Source organism: Lycium barbarum, chromosome 8 (assembly GCF_019175385.1).
Source record: "Lycium barbarum isolate Lr01 chromosome 8, ASM1917538v2, whole genome shotgun sequence".
Taxonomy (NCBI): Eukaryota; Viridiplantae; Streptophyta; class Magnoliopsida; order Solanales; family Solanaceae; genus Lycium; species Lycium barbarum.
In genome coordinates, this window is record NC_083344.1 from 109,851,739 (window position 1) to 109,871,140 (window position 19,402).

At 33.7% G+C, this 19,402-nt stretch overlaps 2 protein-coding genes across 4 annotated transcripts; both read right to left on the bottom strand.

Annotated features, from left to right (window-relative positions):
• Positions 1-8,481: 8,481 nt before the first annotated feature.
• On the bottom strand, positions 8,482-9,815 carry LOC132606659 (24-methylenesterol C-methyltransferase 2-like). The gene has a single exon (XM_060320250.1). The coding sequence runs from the start codon at positions 9,748-9,750 to the stop codon at positions 8,677-8,679; it is 1,074 nt and encodes a 357-aa protein (XP_060176233.1). The 5' UTR covers positions 9,751-9,815; the 3' UTR covers positions 8,482-8,676.
• Positions 9,816-12,755: 2,940 nt separating this feature from the next.
• On the bottom strand, positions 12,756-19,235 carry LOC132606660 (uncharacterized). Of its 3 annotated transcripts, none has more exons than XM_060320251.1 (5): positions 18,959-19,233; positions 15,527-15,778; positions 15,122-15,265; positions 14,002-14,745; positions 12,756-13,260 (listed from the first exon to the last, which is right to left on the bottom strand). In XM_060320251.1, exons 1-5 carry the CDS (start codon positions 19,064-19,066, stop codon positions 13,138-13,140), a joined length of 1,371 nt encoding a protein of 456 aa, XP_060176234.1. In that variant the 5' UTR covers positions 19,067-19,233; the 3' UTR covers positions 12,756-13,137. The 3 variants fall into 3 exon arrangements, with proteins under 3 accessions (XP_060176234.1, XP_060176235.1, XP_060176236.1); XM_060320252.1 differs by having other exon boundaries at positions 15,527-15,749; positions 18,959-19,225; XM_060320253.1 differs by lacking the exon at positions 15,122-15,265 and having other exon boundaries at positions 18,959-19,235.
• Between the last annotated feature and the right edge of the window lie 167 nt (positions 19,236-19,402).

Here is a 19,402-nt window from a genome sequence, read left to right on the forward strand (position 1 = left end):
CGATAAACTCTCAGCTCAAAAGAAGTATAATCAAGCAGGATTGAAAGAAAAATAATGACAGCAAAATAGCAAGATAGACAAAGCAAATGAAGCAACAAGTAGTACTAAAAATAAAGAATGAGATATTACGCGAATACTAAATAATACTACTAAATAAGACGATGACAAGAGGATCCTAAATAAATATGTAAGGAGAATCCGTCCCAATTTAATTATACATTTGTTATTAAATAAATATATAAGGAACGTAAGACACTTAAATTGTTTCTTTGGAAAGCTTGCATCATAACAAAATAAAGGGTCTGTGTGAACAAAGTTCATGCCAAGTAAAGTCAGTCATAAACTAAGAAAATAAGGTTATCTGGTAACTGACTAGAGGTGAAGATGCTTATAATAAACTATAACTTGTTCCTTTATTTTAGAAAAAAAAAAAAGGTCAAATTTACTCTTTTACTTGGAAAATATTAGTCACATTCATCCTTCGTTATACGTAGCCAAATTTACCCCACAATTAACAAAGTTTTCAAAGTTGCCCTCAAACTTAACGTATTCCTCCAATTCTCAATTTAATTACTCAATTCACTTCATTTATCAGTAACCATAACCCATTTAACCCAATTCTCAATTTAATTACACAATTTCAATTCAACCCGTAATCCATAACCTATTTAAATGGATTGTGGGTTACGAGTTTATGAATCAATAAAGTGAAATCGAATAAGTAAATTGAGAAATGGTTACACCGCTATTGCATTCTCTTTCCTTAAAGATAAAATAATAAAGAATAAAAATAAACACAAATAAAGTGGCCATTGGCGAGAACATTGACCAAAAGATAGGAGGAAAAGTTGAATTGAGAGATAATATCTCATATGGTCACTCAACTATGAGTAATTCTCTCAGAAAATCACTCAACTTTATTTTATAACCCAAAAGTCACTTAATTATTAGTAATTCTCTCAGAAAGTCGCTCAACTATTGATATTTCACCTATAAAGTCACCAACCAATTTAAATGATTTTTTCATTAAATTTTGCTGACATGATTTTTTTTTTTTATTTCAAGTTAAATTTTTAAGAAAAAAGTACTCATTTTAATCATTTTATTGATTATACATGTACCAAGACCCTTCTATTTTACTCTTAAAAAAATTAACAAAAATTAAAAAGGATAATCATCTAACACGCAAAATTTAACTGAAATAAATTAAAAAATTAGATAATAAAAGTCAATAGCTTCGTCATATTCGAGATCATTAATACAAATTGTTACAACCTGTAGAAATAAAAAATAATGCTCATAAACGATATTTCGTTTTATTTTTCATACTTATATCAGTAAGAGTTATGTGCATGTGCGGCTGGCTGGTTCATGGCAGTATATCATTAACACCAAAATTGTTTTATTGATTTGTCGAAGTTAAAATAAAAAGGTTTTGGTAAATATATTATTGACCCACATAATTTTAGCGGGTTGATTCAAGTGGGGGCGGGTTAGTAAAATGGCTAAAATGAGTATCTTTTTATATCTTACAAATTCAGCTTAAATAAAATTTCATTTTAGTAAAATTTAAAGAAAACATTATTTTAAATTGGTTAGATGACTTTTTAGGTGAAATCAATAATTAAGTGATTTTTGGGTTATAAAAAAAAGTTGAGTGACTTTTTGAGAGAACTACGCATAGTTGAGTGACTTTTAAATTATAAAATAAAGTTACGTGATTTTCTAAAAAAATTACTCATAGTTGAATGACTTTTGAATTATAAAATAAAGTTAAGTGACCAGTATTATCTTGAATTGAGATCCCCACGCCTCAAGTGGCAGCACATAGATCACATGCAGTGTCTCTAATGGACCACTTCGAAACTATAGGACAGCTTTAATGTGATGGCAGAACTTTAGAGATCTTCTGAATAGGCTTAATACCTAGATGGACCCTTAAACTTGGCATGTTTTGTAAGATAGGCATATAAACTTATAAGGTGACCAGATAGACACTTAAACTTACTCAAAATGTATTTTTCAAGTTTTTCAGTTGTTTTGAAAACAAAAACTATATTTTTCAAACACTCACAATTTTCATGGCCAAACAAGCCCTAAATATATCACAAAATATTTTTTTTAAAATGCAAAAATTAGGCAAATGCATATACATGAGACTATAAATGTGCACTTAAACCAATAAATACTCGCTAATCGCAATTTTGCAGCTTTCAATTAACTCGGATTTTTTTTTACACTTGAATAATTAAAAAACAATAACTTTAACCAATAAAAATCCTTAAAAAAAGAAATTTCAAATTAAGAAATTTCTAAGTTCAGCATTTCAAGTGTAAAAGAAATTTCAAATTAAGAAAACTGTAAAGCCGAGAAGAAAATCCTTAAAAAAAAAGAAATTTCTTAATTTGAAATTTCTTTTTTTAAGGATTTTTATTGGTTAAAGTTATTGTTTTTTAATTATTCAAGTGTAAAAAAAAAACTGAGTTAATTGAAAGCTGCAAAATTGCGATTAGCGAGTATTTATTGGTTTAAGTGGACATTTATAGTCTCATGTATATGCGTTTGCCTTATTTTTGCATTTTAAAAAAAATATTTTGTGATATATTTAGGGCTTGTTTGGCCATGAAAATTGTGAGTGTTTGAAAAATATAGTTTTTGTTTTCAAAACAACTGAAAAACTTGAAAAATACACTTTGAGTAAGTTTAAGTGTCTATCTGGTCACCTTATAAGTTTATATGCTTATCTTACAAAACATGCCAAGTTTAAGGGTCCATCTGGGTATTAAGCCTTCTGAATATAAATTGGCTGTATCCTTTAGACATCAGATTTACGGCTAAAAGTCCACGTTAAATTAGCTTCGGACCCTGGATTTATCCAACCTGTTAAATGTGGTCCCTTCTCACCAAGACCTTTAAGAGAATCACAGATTCATGTGCATCTCTCTCTCATACGAAATCTTTGATAAATCAATGAGGTGTCATGCCCAAATTCATGACACGTATTGTACGTTTTAGGCCTGGAATTATATGAATTAGTTATTCAGGTTATATCACGTCGAGCCCTAAAAGCACACGTGCCATCTGAACTTGGTTCATGTCTTTAAAAACTCTTTACTTTCATTTCTTATTCTGACGTGATTTGAGTAAGGTGTCAGTGCACATCATGTTTAGAAACTTAGCCTAATAGTTTGTCAGTCCTACTTGACTCGCCCTCATCAACCCGCCCTCCATCAGGGCGTCACATGAGGTCAGCCACAAAGCAATGTATTAGACGAGTCTTTCTATTGAAACTACTAATTTAAAAGCTACGAGTTTGAATAAAAAAATATTTGAACTTGAGTCACGTTTTATATTACTTTCTTCTTCAATTTCAATGTGAGATTTGCCTAAGATATCATGTCTAGCTTAGAAGTCTGTCAGAGACCTGCTTAACTTGCCCTCATCAATCCCCCCCTCCCCTTCTTCCCCTTGTCAGGGGCGTCACATGAGGTTAGCCACAAAGAAAATACTTTCAGTATTAGACAAGTCTTTCTATTAAAACTATACTGATTTAAATGCTACGAATTCGACTAAAAAAATATTTAAATTGCCACAAACTAGAGGAAACATGAAAAGATCTGATTTTTAAGGAGCCGTTTGGACATGAGATGAAATCATGTTTGGACATGCAATTTGAATTTCTTAAGTTGCAGTTTTTTTTTATAAACATAAAAACCCCACAAGTTGTGAAAACCATCAAAATTTTTCCAATTCTTATACAATCTTACCAAATGAGTAAATCATAGTTCATAATATAATTAATACGCTACTAGAAGGCCTTTCTAAAAAATACAGCATCAATTGATCAAACTTTAGTTCAATAAAAAGGAAAATTTAACATGAATAGTAATGTAATTACTCTTTAATATAATTCTCCCACATGGTAAGAACAATCTCTTCACGCCGAGAATGCATTTCCCGGTTGGTAAACATAATTGGTAAATATATCTACCAACTTATGGGTCTTTTTTACAAAATATAAACCTATGAGTCAAATTTTACAGTTATATTTTTTGAAATCATGATTTCAAATCCCAAATCATGACTTTTTAGATGATTTGAAATTTTATCTTATGAGATGAAATCGCATGTCCAAACGCCTACTAAAGTCAATAGTTTAGTCTCCAGATCAAAAGAATCTCGTGCGTGCTACCCTACTGGGAAAAGCACATGTACGACAAGACAACAAAACCTGCAACATTCTGCATTAAATATTTGAGTGTCAGCAGATTGACAGTTCATTTGCGTTTTGATAACTAGTTCACGAGATGTTGTGCCGCATACTGCATATAAGCAGAGTATATACCAGGCAAGAAGGAATCTCTTTTCTCATGTAAAGCAAGTACTTTTTATGTTGCTCGAAGACAACATCAGAATCACAAGAGAAAATGGTTCTCTAGAACAAAATAAACTAATCTAACATCGCACAATTAAAATGAGCATAGAACTTCTTCTTAATAATGTACATAGCAGATAGAGTTAAGAATCGTAGCACAACTGTATGATTCTTCTATTTGTTCTTTCCTTAGTAAGAAGAAGCCAATAATTATATCTCTTACTTCTTGGAATAATATACAAAACATCTCCAATACTTGGTCTGTTAGTATATGGTTTTAGAGTCAAGACACATTCTTGTAAGTAAAACTTACACAAATAGCTACTTTTTAATAGCTTCTAACTAGTTATAGCTATAAGTTGAAAATTTGCAATTCATAATTACTTTTGGCTGTATTTCAGTTGTATCTCGCATTTTTAAAATACAGTGAAATATAGTGAAATACAGCGAAATACGGTAGAGTAAATTTAGGCTCTATGTTTGGAACATATTTTAAAAAGAAAATTCAGAGAGAAAAAATAGGCTATATTTTTGGAACATAATATTATTTTCCTTTTAAAATAGTAAGTCAAATTAAATCAACCATATTTCACACAAATCACTGAAGAGTAAAATCAGGCTCTATTTATGGAACAGTTTTTTAAAAAAAAAAAATTATGGAATTCAATTTAAACCTTCCCATAAATCACGCATAACGGTTGTTCTTCCATAAAAGCTTATGAATCTCTCTCAACTTTTATCACTGAAAAATATACATTGAAATATAATGAAAATATGGTTAATTGTTTAAGAAATATAAAGTTGTAGTATGCATATATACAATGGAATACAATGAAATATATCAGAAACTGTTTCATAAATTAGAAATACAAAATGCAGAAATACATTGAAATACAGCGAAAATACAAAAGTCGTGAAAACAAAGTGTAGTAAAAATCGGCTCTATATTTGGAACATTCACTATATTTACACCAAAAAAAAGATAAATACATTGAAATACAGCGAAATAATATACTGAAAATTAAATATACTGTTTGTTAATACACATAAATATACTGAAACATTTTATCAAACACTTGGTGGGCATGAAGCTCCACAACTCTCATCAATGGTGTTCTCATGAGAAAGAAGCGAGTCGTCTCGAATTGCTACAAAAAGAATGTTATTCGGAGATAAAAACTTTCAATTGGACTAGTTAGAGGCGTGGGATGACTTGAGTGGATGTAAATTCTGATAGCTCATATCTACTATGTCCATCAACTGTTTTGAACTTAAATTTACCTCAAACTTTTCCCAACAATGTCTAGATCTTTCTATCTTTGATAGAAGTCCAACAACTAGAACAACAAAAAAAGGAAGGCCTTGACACTTTTCTGCAATTATGTATCCAATTTCAATTAGTTCTTCCAAAGGACAACTTTCTTTTGGGAATATCTTCAACTGGAGCAATTCCCAACATTCTTGGAGATGAACGCCATCGCGATTAACTTGTGAAGCCACGTCCTGGAGTTTGCTTGTGAAGAGAATTCTACTTCCATAATCTCTGTGTGCGCCAACAGAGAAAGAAAGAGGGGTGAGGGAGAAAATAAATTTGATAGGTGAGAGAAAATCAATTTAAAAGACTAGGAGATGGAACGGAGTGAGAAAGAGGGTGAAGGAGAAAATAAATTTGGTAGGTGAGAGAAAAACATTTAAAAAAAAATAAAATAAGACTGTGGGTAAGTGGGAGAGAGGTACTTATTTTTAAGGAAATATACTGCAGTTATAAAAATAAGTTATAGATGATAATTTGATAAATAATTAAGCTACCAAATATAATTAAAAAAAATAGTTATTACTAATAAATAGATCTTAGAAATAGTTATGGACTGTAAAATTTCCTTTTTGTAATTGTGTTCTCAATGTTGGGCCCACAGTTATGTCGCCGCGAGCTAGCTAGGCCTCGACGCGCGATGGTATTAATTGTCTCATATTGGTTGAGCAAACACTACAAGGTTGGAGTCCTTATGAATGACCTATAATATAGTCTTGTAGACTAGCAACACCTAATTCATCTAGAATGTCCATCAGAAGAATCTGAGACCTGATGAGGTATATACCAAAGTGACATGCCCCATCATCTAGACTTTCTTATTTCTGAGGCATAACAGTTCATGTGCTGCTAGGTGTCAATGCATTTCTAGAGTGCTGATGATGCATCGCCTGAATATGCACATGCCCCTCAGTTTGTTTATCTGTGAAAGGTACTCATCAGTAAAAATAATGATGCTGGAGGCACTGATTTACTTGATTAATTAAATGCACGCCTTACTGGATGGACTTGACCTATATGTCCAACAAAGACTAAGGGGCCGGCCCTCTGGTTTGAAATCGGGCTATCCCAAAGATTATAGTTTTGAGACACAAATCAGGATTGTAACCTGGATAATTTATCTTACCATTCAAATTATAGTCTCCTAATTTTAATTAATACTTCAACCAAACATGAAATAAATTTAAGTCCAAATTCTTAACTAGAATGACTCACCTAATCCCTTCAACCAAACGATCAGTAACTACATCCAGATCTGCAAACTAAGTTATTCCACAGATACAAAAGCACAGGGCACATGCCATGCCACCTTTATTGCGGTATATCTCGTTCCAACCTTTATTTTAGTACTATATAATTACTTGTTCAAAGTGTGGTAAGCAATGATCATTCCATCACATAATTAAAAATTTGTTATACTAAGCATTACTAATGCACTTACCATACAAATACAAAGCCGTGAGACAGGCCTCTGCAAAAACAGATTAAAGAAGATAACAAAAAACCAACACGCATTCTATCGTTTTTTGCTGTCAACAAAGATTATTTAACCAACCACGGTCTCTTCAGGATCCTACATTTTTACCAAGTAGTACTATTTTCAAGGCAAACTAATTAATATTGTAAAACTCAAATTCTCCCAATTAACCTAGTATATCCCCTCCGACCACTCTCGATCCCATAATCTGCTTTTGATATTTAGTAGGCGTTTGGCCATAGAAATAAAAAAAAAAAAAATCACTTTTTTTGGAATTTTGGAGTTGTCTTTGGCCATAGTTTTTGAAGTTGTATTTTTTTTGTTGAAAGTAGTTGTTTTGGATGTGCAAAAAGTGAAAATTTTGAAAAACAAGTTTTTCTTGTTTTTGCAATTCCAGAATACAACTTCAAGTTGTATTTGGAATTCTTAGGGCCAAACACTGATTCCAGAAAAAAGTGAAATAAAATTTCAGAAAAAAAGTGAATAATTCTTATGGCCAAACGGGCCCTAATTAGATTAAAAAAGAATCTGTACTTCAATTCCATGTAAAATTTTCTGTCCTCGTAATATTTTTAAAAGACCCAAATGCGCTGTTAGTTGACTTACAAAATGCCTAATCTTTCTCAATTTTCATTGAATTGAAGGTGAGAATTGGCAAGGACAGCCAGTTTGAGATATTGTGCCAATTCCCGTTTTGAACTACCACTAACTGATTTCACAATTTTAACAAGACTGATAGATAAACTGTGCTAATAGCAGGAAAGATAACCAACTTCTACTCCACTTAGATAGTAGCAATATCAGAATTTGTGACTTTACCTTCTAAAGGGTATTTGGGGCATCAAAAGAGCAACCAAATCACTCAGCTAAAGAAAACCAGCATCAACCAAAAAAATCTCAGCCTCAAAACTGTCCACCAGCTTAGCTGGCCAACAAAGATACCAAAAATTGCTAGGAATACTAATCAAACAAGAGATCTTGCACACACAAAATATCTAAACTACCCACAAAATAGTAAATATCGCTGGAAACAGATTATCCATCCACTTGACATTCAATGCTGCATTGGCATCAAAGTTTCAATCTTTTGCCGAAAGTGTGCCATCAAAGTTTCAAAGATTCTTCATCCACCCCCCCCCCCCCCCCCCGGGGAAAACCACCTCCCCACACACACACACACACAAAAAAAAAAAAAAAAAAAAAATAATTAAAAACTGAGATTTCAAATAGAAGGTATACAGAATCAGCAGCATTTCGACCACAAACTTCAATTTGATTTACTAAAGATTGATTTTTACTACTTTAATTAGGCCTTGAAACACTAACAATAAGTAACAAATAACCAAAGCTATATCTCCTACTACATCAGAAGCAAATATATTAATCTAGAAATTACACAAAGAAACAGTCAAAGAGAAAAAATGCCATTAAATTAAATCCAATAAGCCCAAGAAAAAACCATAGGTAATCCAATAATTCCACATTAAATTAAAACACCCAATCTGACTATGCCTAATGTTCTTCAGGCTTTCTACAGAGAATCATATGCATAGGACTAAAAATCCCTTTCTCACCACCTTTAGCCAAATAATCAGCTGTCACAAACAACATTTTGTGCACATCAACTGTACCCTTAGGTGCAATTCCAAGCCAAGAAAGCACTGTAACAACAATATGGTTCCTCCAATAAGCAATTCTCCCCATTTGCAACCTCGTCCACCATGGGTTTGCTGGTGGCTTTGCCAAATCTTTTTCGTCCACAACTTCAAACCCGACCTTCTTAGCAACCTCAGCAATGTCATTGTAACTTCTCAAACCGGGTAACGCATCACCCCTTTCGATACCATGAATAATCTCAACATGTTCAGGATCATCAGCGTTGTACAATTCAGTTGTAACCCATTCGTACGAAACGTACATCGATCCGGGCTTCAAGACCCGGTAAATTTCTTGGTATACTTCTTCCAGTTTTGGTGCATGACATGTTGCTTCAATCGAATACGCTCCATCAAAACTGTTGTCACTAAAAGGCATTTCTAGGAAATTCCCACATACCACTTCACATAAGGAGTCAAGGCCCGCTTTCTTGTTATGGTCCCGGGCCCGTTGTACTTGGTACTCATTAATAGTGATGCCAACAACATTAGCCTTTGAATGGGCCGCGATGGCCCGCATAGGCCCTCCAACCCCGCAGCCCGCATCAAGAACGCGGGCTCCGGGCTTTACGCCCAACAGATCCACAGCCCTCTCTTCGTGAATGCGCGTGCAATCACGATGAGATTTTCCAGGGATAGAAGGGGAAAAGTGAAAAGACTGACCCCAACCCCATTCATAAATATCCGTCACCAGATTATAAAAAGTGTCGACAAAAGCAGGAACATTTTCAGTAGTTTCGATTTCTTTAGGGCGACGAAAGAAAGACCAGTACTGTTTGTACTTGTCTTGAACTTTCTCTTTGGCAATAGAACCACCAGAAAGTTGAACGGCAGTTTTACCCTTCTGCTCGGCAGAACCAAGGATGCAAATGAACCAATAAAGGCCGCCCGCGACAAGGGAATATGTTGCCAAGAGAGTGAGAGAATCCATTCAGGAAAAGAGAGAGAAAGAGAAGAGAAAAGTGAGAACAAATTAGACAAGTGCAAGAAAAGGAGCAGCCTTTTTATTGGTTTTTTTCCTTTTAACAAAGGAAGAAGTGGTTTGGACTGATTGCACGATGTGGTTCGTGACAGTCACGTAACGACGCGTCCACATCATCTATTGCGTGTCAGAGGTGCAGGTGGACACAAAAGAGTTACGTGAACCTATTTCTTTTTTAATCGTGTCAAAATTAATTATCTCTTTTCTAATTTAAAAATAAACTCATTTTATGAAATGATTTACAATCACACAAATATTTAAGACTTATTTTGAATCATAAATTTTAAAAGTTATTCACTTTTTCTTAAATGTCACGTCCAGTCAAATAGGTTCACATAAATTGAAACATAGGGATTATATAGGTTATTGGAAAGATTTATAAGTTACTCTCTCCATCCCAAAAAAATTGTCCTGTTTTGACTTGACATAAAGTTTAAGAAATAAAGAAAGATTTTTTAAATGTGTGGTCCAAAACAAGTATTAGATATTTGTGTAGCTGTAAATCATCTCATAAAGTTAAATTATTTCTAAATATTGAAAGGAGACAATCTTTTTGAAACAAACTAAAAAGAAAAGGAGAATAATCTTTTTGGAACAGAGGGAGTATAAGTAATTGGACTATATTTGAGTTTGAATTTAAAAATTGAAACAAATTCTTGAACTTATCGTGAAATTGTTTGTGAAAACTGAAAATTAAAAGCCACTATGAAACAAATATTTAAGGAATATTAGAATATTCCCCATTTTCCCTTTAAAAATTAAATAAACTTAATACTTCATCCTTCTATTAAGGTGTTGATTGAATACGAAATTTAAGAATTCGAAAAAGCTTTAATTTTTTTTTTCTGTTAGTAAGATAATGAACCTTTCTATCAAGTAGGTTCAAATAAATTATATTTTCAAAATGAAATTGAATGCTAATCTGAAAAGATAATTAGACAAACGAATACGGAAAATCTGTCCCGGAGAAAGTATTTAATATTTGAAATTAAAACATGATGTGAAGTTCAAATATTAAACTGCAAAATTTATTTAAGTGTACATAGAACAGATCTGCAAGCAAAATAGTAGAGATCTTTTTTTTTCTTTTTTTTTTTTTTTTTTTTGAGATTTCACTTCATAACACTAATCCCCCTATAGTTTAAAATAGTAGAGATCATTTCCCCAGACTTATTTGCTTTGGCTTATTGCATTTTTGGAAGAATTATAATTATGTCACTTGGTGCAAATAATAAAATAATTCAAATAAGGTAAGATCTTAATTAGATTTAAAGTCCTAAATGTTAAAACTTCCTACGTACTCCCTCCGTCCCATAATAAGTGTCACCTTAGCCAAAAACACGCATATTAAGAAATCAATGATGAAGTGTAAAGTTTATCAAATTACCTTTATGTAAAAAAAAATATTTTTTCCTCTTGATGTTAAAGCATGCACAAGTAGTTCATCTTTTGACATTGGGAATCCAAACATAATTATTTAGAGTACAACTAATTCTTTTGCCTCTTACTAATCCTATCTTCCATTGGCCAAAACTTTCATTGACATTGTGAATCTAACTTTTGGCTTTGAATAAAGAAATTGTAATTTTTTATCCAAGAGCAAAGATGGAAAAAACTAGTCAATATATGCATTGGTATCCTAAGGTGACACTTATTATGAGACAAAAAAATTTGGCTAAGGTGACGCTTATTATGGGACGGAAGGAGGAGTTCATAAAAAGAAATTATATTATAAGCAAAATTTTGGTTGATCTCAACGAACTAAATATTACTCTCTTAGTTTCAAATTAGTTATCGTGTTTCGCTTTTCGAGAGTCAAACTATTTGAACTTTGACTAATATTTTAATATGCATTTTTCATCATATTGAAATGAGAAAAATTACAACTATAGTACTTCTCATATACAGTGGCGGATCCAGGATTTTTACTCAGGGTGTTCGGAAAAAAAAAACTAAATATACACTGTAATTTTTGCCGAGGGTATTCAAAAATTCATATATGCACATAAACACAGAAAATTTACCCTATATATACACTGTAATTTTTTGCCGACGGTGTTCGGGTGAACACCCTGGCCCCGATGTAGATCTGCTCGTATAGTTTCTGAAAATTTAATTTTTAATTGTAAATTATTGAGTTGATCTAATCTAGCTTAGCTTCATAAATTAGTCAAATTTACTTTTGAGAAGCCAAACATAACAACTAATTTGAGAGAAGGAATAGAAAATACTGATTAAATGACAAGTTTACTCAAGGTGAAATTTTGAAGGCTAAAAGAAATCAATCATCATTTAGCATAGAGATCTCGTGTTTTGCTAATGGTAATTACAGTTTTGAATGACGCTGGTCTGAGATAAATTACTCAAGAGAAATTAAATAGAGGAACACGATTATTAAAGATTCATATAGCCGATCCCAACTTGTTTTTGATATGGAGTGTAGTTATTATAATTTGTCTTAGATTTCTTAACATCTCGCGGACAGCTGGTTGTGGCCATAATTAATTCACTGAAACCATCAAAGTATAGTGTATATATCTTCATACATACACACGCTGCAAATACACATAATGACATACGTATATACGTACTCACACACGTATATGTGTGTTATATACACGTTTGTGTTTACGCTTAATCGTGAAAAAAAAGATGGAAAGAATAGAAGCAAAGGACAACATGTTTGATCATGGTGTCGCTGACGACTTTGGGAAATCTTGTAACTGGACTACTAGTTTGGAAAGAAAATTCCTACACCTCCATTTTAATGGATAATAATACTCAATTTACTTCAGCATGCAATAGACCTCCAAGTGAAAGATATGTTATAAGGAAAAGAAGTAACAATCTGAACTCGATAAATACTAATCTAATACGTAGTCAACAAGTATATGACGAGGATATTTTGTTTGTACTTTGTATGCATTTACGTTGCTGAATCCTCGTACAAGCTATTTTTGTCGCTTTAACTTTTTAAGTCGAACTGCATTTTACAAGCTCGATTTTTCTGTCATTTCGTTGATATTCTCAAAAACTATTTACAGCAAGTGCAGGTGGCTCACCCACCAAATATGTACACAAAAACACCTACAGCCTCCCAAAGATCTAGCCAGCTATATACAGAATGTACACGCTATCTTACACCAAAAGTATTATAGAAGCAAAAGCCAACTCTCTGCTCCAACAAAAGTTCTCCTAATTCTTTCCATCCACAAACCCCAAACAGCAGAAGTCGTGCCATCTTCCATAACTTAGTTTCCTTCATTTCAACTGCACTAAAGCTGTACTATAGTGTGGTGGAACAACATATTGGGACGTTTGTGTCAAGACATACGGTCAATTACCTTCCCAGTTTCTGAAGTTAAATTCTCTAACATCCAAGGGTTGGGAGAAAAAATACCACATCTCGTCCCAAGGAGAAGGAATTCGGCACTGTGGGTCGCTTAATTTAGGTCTCCGCTGGAAACAGAGAGTGCAAAATGGTCAGCATAGTTAAATGGCATCATCATTTTCAATCAAACTAAGTAACTAACATCATCCTCTTTTAATCCGAGGGTCTATCGGAAACAGACTCTCTACCTCACACAAGGTAGGGTTAAGGTCGGCGTACACCCCACCCTCCCCAGACCCCACTTGTGGGATCACACAGGGTATGTTGCTGTTGCTCCTTATATTCCCCCGAGCATTTATGAATCTTTGACATCTACCATAGATAGATCATATGTGCTTCAACTTGCACAAAAACAATCAAGACTATGATAGTGCTACTATTTCTGGATATCTATTGAGTAAATAGGTCTCTACAAGAAAGCAAAAGCTACCAAGATGCAAATTTGAACTCATTTTGTCTCTGATTTTTGAACAGTTAATCCATCAGGTCGCTTTACCAAAAAAAAAAAAAAATAGTTAATCCATCAGGTCAGCCGAAATCCGACTGAAAGCTTGTCCAATTATTAGTTGCACTTTTTAAGCATGTTATCAGGATTCATTGGCAACTAGAGAAAAAAAAAAGAACATGCTGATGTATGAATTAGTAAACCCTTGGGTTATATAGGGAAAAAGACAAGAACATCAATGATATAAGACCAAATGATAAAATTTTGAGCTATTGAGAATTACTTCCATTTGGATGAACAAGCTAAAAGACCAACAACGAATAAGCTTGTACCATATGAAGAATGTTTTTAGAATAACACATACCTTATTAATATCCCTAGGTAAAACAGCTCTATTTATGGCTTTTGGGGTCCATATCTTTATGTCAGACTCCATTCCACTGCTAGCAAGTACTGCGGTATGAGGATGAGATTCAACACAGTTTACTTCGCCTTTATCTGCTTCCATAACACGAACAAGTTCCCCACTCTTTTTATTCCATATGTAAATTCGACCACAATCAGACCAACCCGCAATATATTCACATCTGGTCCCAAAAAAGGTAACACCTTTTAATTCTTCACGAAATTTGTGACCTATGTAGATTTGTGGACCAAAGTTCATGCCAGCATCCAGCGGTGGAGATGCACCAGACTGATCATATGGGTCAATTTCCTCTCCACAACTGTCATACGATACTGGGGAACTGGGGGATGGATCAAGTCCCAGCCCCATATCTTTTGTAAAAAGATATATAATCTCCTCATAGTATGAAACAAGAAGCTCGCTGTGGTCGGAGAAAGCCAAACCTGTTATTGCCTCATGCTCGATACCAACTAAATGTTGGGGACAGAAATAGTCAACAGGCTGACCAAAATCAGCAGATCCATCCCATCTATATTTGCGGATATCAAAAATTCTTGCAAATTCATCTGCTCCAGCAACAGCAAAGAAATTGGGATTTCTTGGATCTACTGCAATTTCACTTAGACATAAAGACGTATAATTTCTAGGCCAAAAAGGTCGGCAAGTAAAAAGCTTTGTAGCTGTGTCTGTTCTGAGATCTATCTGTAAGAACACATAGAATCATAACATCAGCCATATAAAAGATAAGGAGGAAGGAAGAAGCCATTGGAAATATCAAGAGGTTTAGAGAATATAAAATAGGAAAAAGGGCACATTCTTCCTTTTGTCTGTGATTTTTCAACACTTCATAAATACTATCAAATGGTTTACATATTAATTCAGCCTCTTTGATAAAAACCAATAAGCTTTTGCTCTACATACTCTTTTATGACCATGTACACCACACATGCCGCCAGTGCTACTAAAAATGCACCATTTCAAAGAGGTGTGCACCACGAGGGTCATCTAAAATTGCTCGTTTACCATCCATAGCTTAACATAAAACTGGAACCAAGTTCAGAAATTAAGCATAACTCACGTGCTGAACTAATCCATCATCTCCACATGTGTAAAAGCTATTGGGGCTTCCTGGTTCAATTGCCAGTTTGAGAGCTAGTCCTTGATGCTTTGCTAGCAACTTGGTCGCCACATATCCACGTTCTAGAATTTGCGCGTGTCTCACCTACAATGGGTAGTATCATTTGCAACATCTATGAATAGAATTACAGCCTTTCTTAGTGGGTGTTGTAACAGAGCTATTTAATCTATTCATAGCTTTCAAAAAGAATCTAAGAATCCTAAGAGGAAAAATATATACCCTCCTTTTAGGAAGATTAAGGAAAGACAGTAATATGTAAGATGAAGAATCAGACAGTTTATAGGAAGGATATCATCGACATGCCAACATAGTCAAGAAGGTAAAGCAAAACTCTCAAGTAGTTACCTGCCCATCAGCAGCACAAGTAACAATGCTTCGGTTGTTAGTGTGGGGCATGATCTTTGCTGCAAAAACATAGTCATCGTGACCTGAATGAAATGGGAGTAAAGTTTTCCCAGTTTCCCAGTCCCAGAGAATGACCTTCCTGTCATTAGAGCTCGATACGAGAATGTCACCATCAGCACTAAAACTAACTGTATTCACCCAGCCTGTGTGTTTCTTCAGTTTCCTGAAGATATCAAGACGCAGCACCAAGTCCTGTTATAAAAACATTGTAATTATATGGAGGCTCCGGAATTTACAATTTTGACTTCAAGTTCAAAGTATAAGCTTCATCAACAAATTAACAGGTATATAACTTAAGCACAATCTACTGTTTCTATCTGTTCAGTATCTTGAAAGAATACGCAGAAGTGTAGTCAACTGACAGCACTAGATATTTTTCGGCACTAAGAATATGCTTGTTATTCATAATCCCATATACAATATAGATGTTTGTTAACCAAAAGAAGAATGTAAGCAATAGCACAAAATGCAAGAGAGAACACATTAATGTCCTTTTTAAAGGATAAGAAATACACATAACAAATAAGCTAGCTTGAATTCGTAAAATTAACTACTACTGGGAACCAAAGTATTTACTACTATTCAACAAATCCACCGAGGAAAGAGCGCTAAATTTTCCATCTAGTTGAACACAACCAAAAACTGACAGTTCTCAGAATCGGACACTCCTAGTGATAGATAGCTGGACATACAATCCATTCTATATACTAGTTAGTACAGTATGTTAAGATTTGGAAAAGTACTTCTGAGCCGATTATCCCACAAAAAGAAAAAAAAAAACAAGGGTTCACCAAGTTTAGTTTAACACCTTTCATGGATCCTACACACATCTGATAAACCAATGGAACGGTCATGACAAACTTTTCCATAAATGTACAGCTTACCATATCATATTGTAACCATTTAAATTTGGTCAAATTTAAATGCATAAGAAATTTGGACTTTGTCTTAAACCAAATGAACAATCTAAATAATAGCACAAAATGCAAGAGAAAACACATTAAAATCCTTTTTATAGGATGAGAAATACACATAACAAAAAAAGCTATCTTGATTTTGGCAAATTTAACTACTATGAGGAACCAAAGTATTGACTACTATTCAACAAATCCAATGAGGAAAGAGCGCTAAATTTTCCATCTAAACTTGTCAATTCTTAGCAAACAACTGTTTCCTTAGAATAGTTACACGCTGAACGCAACAAAAAACCGACAGTTTTCAGAATAGGACACTCCTAGTGATAGATAGCTGGACATACAATCCATTCTATTATTCTATATACTGGTTAATATAGAATGTTAAGCTTTGATAAAGTACTCCTGAGCCCTTACCACAAAAAAAGAAGGGTTCAACAAGTTTAGTTTAACACCTTTCATGTATCCCTAAACACATCTGATAACCACTGCAACAGTCATGATGAACTTTTACATAAACGTACAGCTGACCGTATCGTAATGGAAAATTTTAAATTTGATAGAATTAAAATGCATAAGAAATTTGGATTATGTCTTAAATTCAAGACATATTATTCCAAATCAATATTATGGGTTAATATAGTCTATCTAGTTGAGCTTCAATGATAAGCCTATTTATTAGCCCAAGGTCCAGTTGATCTCATCTCAGCCTAGAGACCCAAATCCATGCCGCATCGCACACCATGTCAAATTATGTAGCCAATAACATCATGCCACATGTCAAATACTGTGGCATGCCAAGTCAAATTGATGGGCCAATAGGAACATGCTAAGCGTACAAGTGACATGTTATGGCTAATTAAATGTAGTTTTGTCACTTCAGTAAGATTAGACGGTGGGTCAAGTAAACTAATCAGATCGAAGCAAAGGAGTTTCACCATAAGCCAAAGAACCATCCGAACTCACAATTAGAAGCAAGAGAAAGCTTTGAAGATTAAGAACTTCAAAAATTGCTCTACAAGCAGCAAACATTCAAGCATTTCTATACAAGTTTCAAGCATTCGAAAAAATGAAGAACGAAGGAAAATCAAGAGTCAAGGTGTTCAACATCAAGAGTACTTGTTCGTGACATTTGATTCAAAGCCATTGTTTGTGCCGACAACTAAAGTGTTTATGACAAATTAATCAAACTCAAGAACAAGCAATCAATCCTTGAGCCAACATTTAAAGAGAAAAACTAGAGATACTTTTTTTGAACTTCGATAAACTCTAGAGATAGTCACGCTCATTGTAATTGGAAACTAAATACTACAAGAGGTGTATGTAGCATTATAGTTATGGGTTCAATTGAATCCCTAACTTTCAACGCGGAGCATAAATTTATGTGTAAAAGTTTACTAAAATTGCAATAATTAGTAGATATGAGCCCAAATCTTTAAAAAATATAATGGGTTCAATGCTAATAATCTTAAAAAATTGAACCCATTGAGTTTAAATCCTAGATCTGCCTCTGATTCATTACACCATTTTCTAGTTTAATACATGGACTAAATTTGTTCCACACATACCATTACAGCGGAAAAAAACAAGGGAGACTTTCAAACATTATTCATAGGAGATCAACTAAGAGGCCTAAAAATGCTCCATCTAGCCCACTTTGTAAATGTTTGGCACCATTCCACCAATAATGGTACGATATTCATATGGAAAAAAAGTAACACAATTTTAAAAGCCTTAAAATTTAAACTATTTTGGATATTCGAATTTTGAACTATGTTTTACTCCCTCCGTCCCACTTGATGTGACACTTTTCGCTTATGGAGTTCAATTTGACTAATCTTTGAAGCTAAATTATATTACTTCAACTCAATATCTTATAAGTAATTAAAATTTAGCTATTCAATAACTATATAAAAGTACTATAAGTGAGAAGAATTCTTCCCACGTGAATACGATGAAAAAATACAATTTAAAATGTCAATCAAAGTTCACATAGTTTGAATATCGAGAACCAAATTATATTTATCAAACAAACTTTTCAACTGATACATCATCATTTTCCACCAAGATCACTAATGCAATACATAAGTCAAGCTAACATCTTAAGCCCGTGTACACAGGGACGGATTTAGAGGCTGCCCAGGGTATTCACCCGAACACCGTCGGCAAAAAATTACAGTGTATGTATACGATAGATTTTTTGTGTTTATGTACATATATTAAACAAATGGAAAAGGTTAGCTCAAGTGGTTGAAGGTGTTCAGAATTGAATCTAGCATCCTAGGTTCGATTCCTATTAACAACATTATTTTTTATATTTAGCTTTTATTATTTTTTCCGAACCTCTAAGTCAAAATCTTGGACTCGCCACTGCGCGTACAGAGGAAGAATAGAGTTGTAAATACGTAAACAAGAGGGACAAAAAATGATGACCCACAAAGTAAAGGGAGAGTGTAACCTTAGAGGCACCGAGAGAGTGTGAAAAGTTCCTGGTAGAGATTTCTCCGACCTCTCGTTTACATACATTAAAAATAGCTGAATCGAGGCTAGTTTTTCTCATAGTCATGCTGAAAGCCCACTTAATTGAATAAGGTTGTATGTTGCCTTTGTTGTTACAATTGGGAATAAAGCTGAATGTTGATTTGTGGCTTGTTTCTGTGTTTGTTTATCCGCGTCAAAATTATTGAAGTTAGAAGAAAAGAAGGCATGGTTTGACGGGTGGCAGTGCAAAGAGAGGAGACACTGATGTAAGAAAGTTGTGGGTTCCACGCGTCACTCCATCACAGGTCACACAACATGGTATAACAATCAAATACATAACTAGCCCTTAAAGTTACTACTTATCAATTTTAATTCACTTTGATACCTGAAGGAAGACTTATAGCCTCTTTGGTCAAGCATA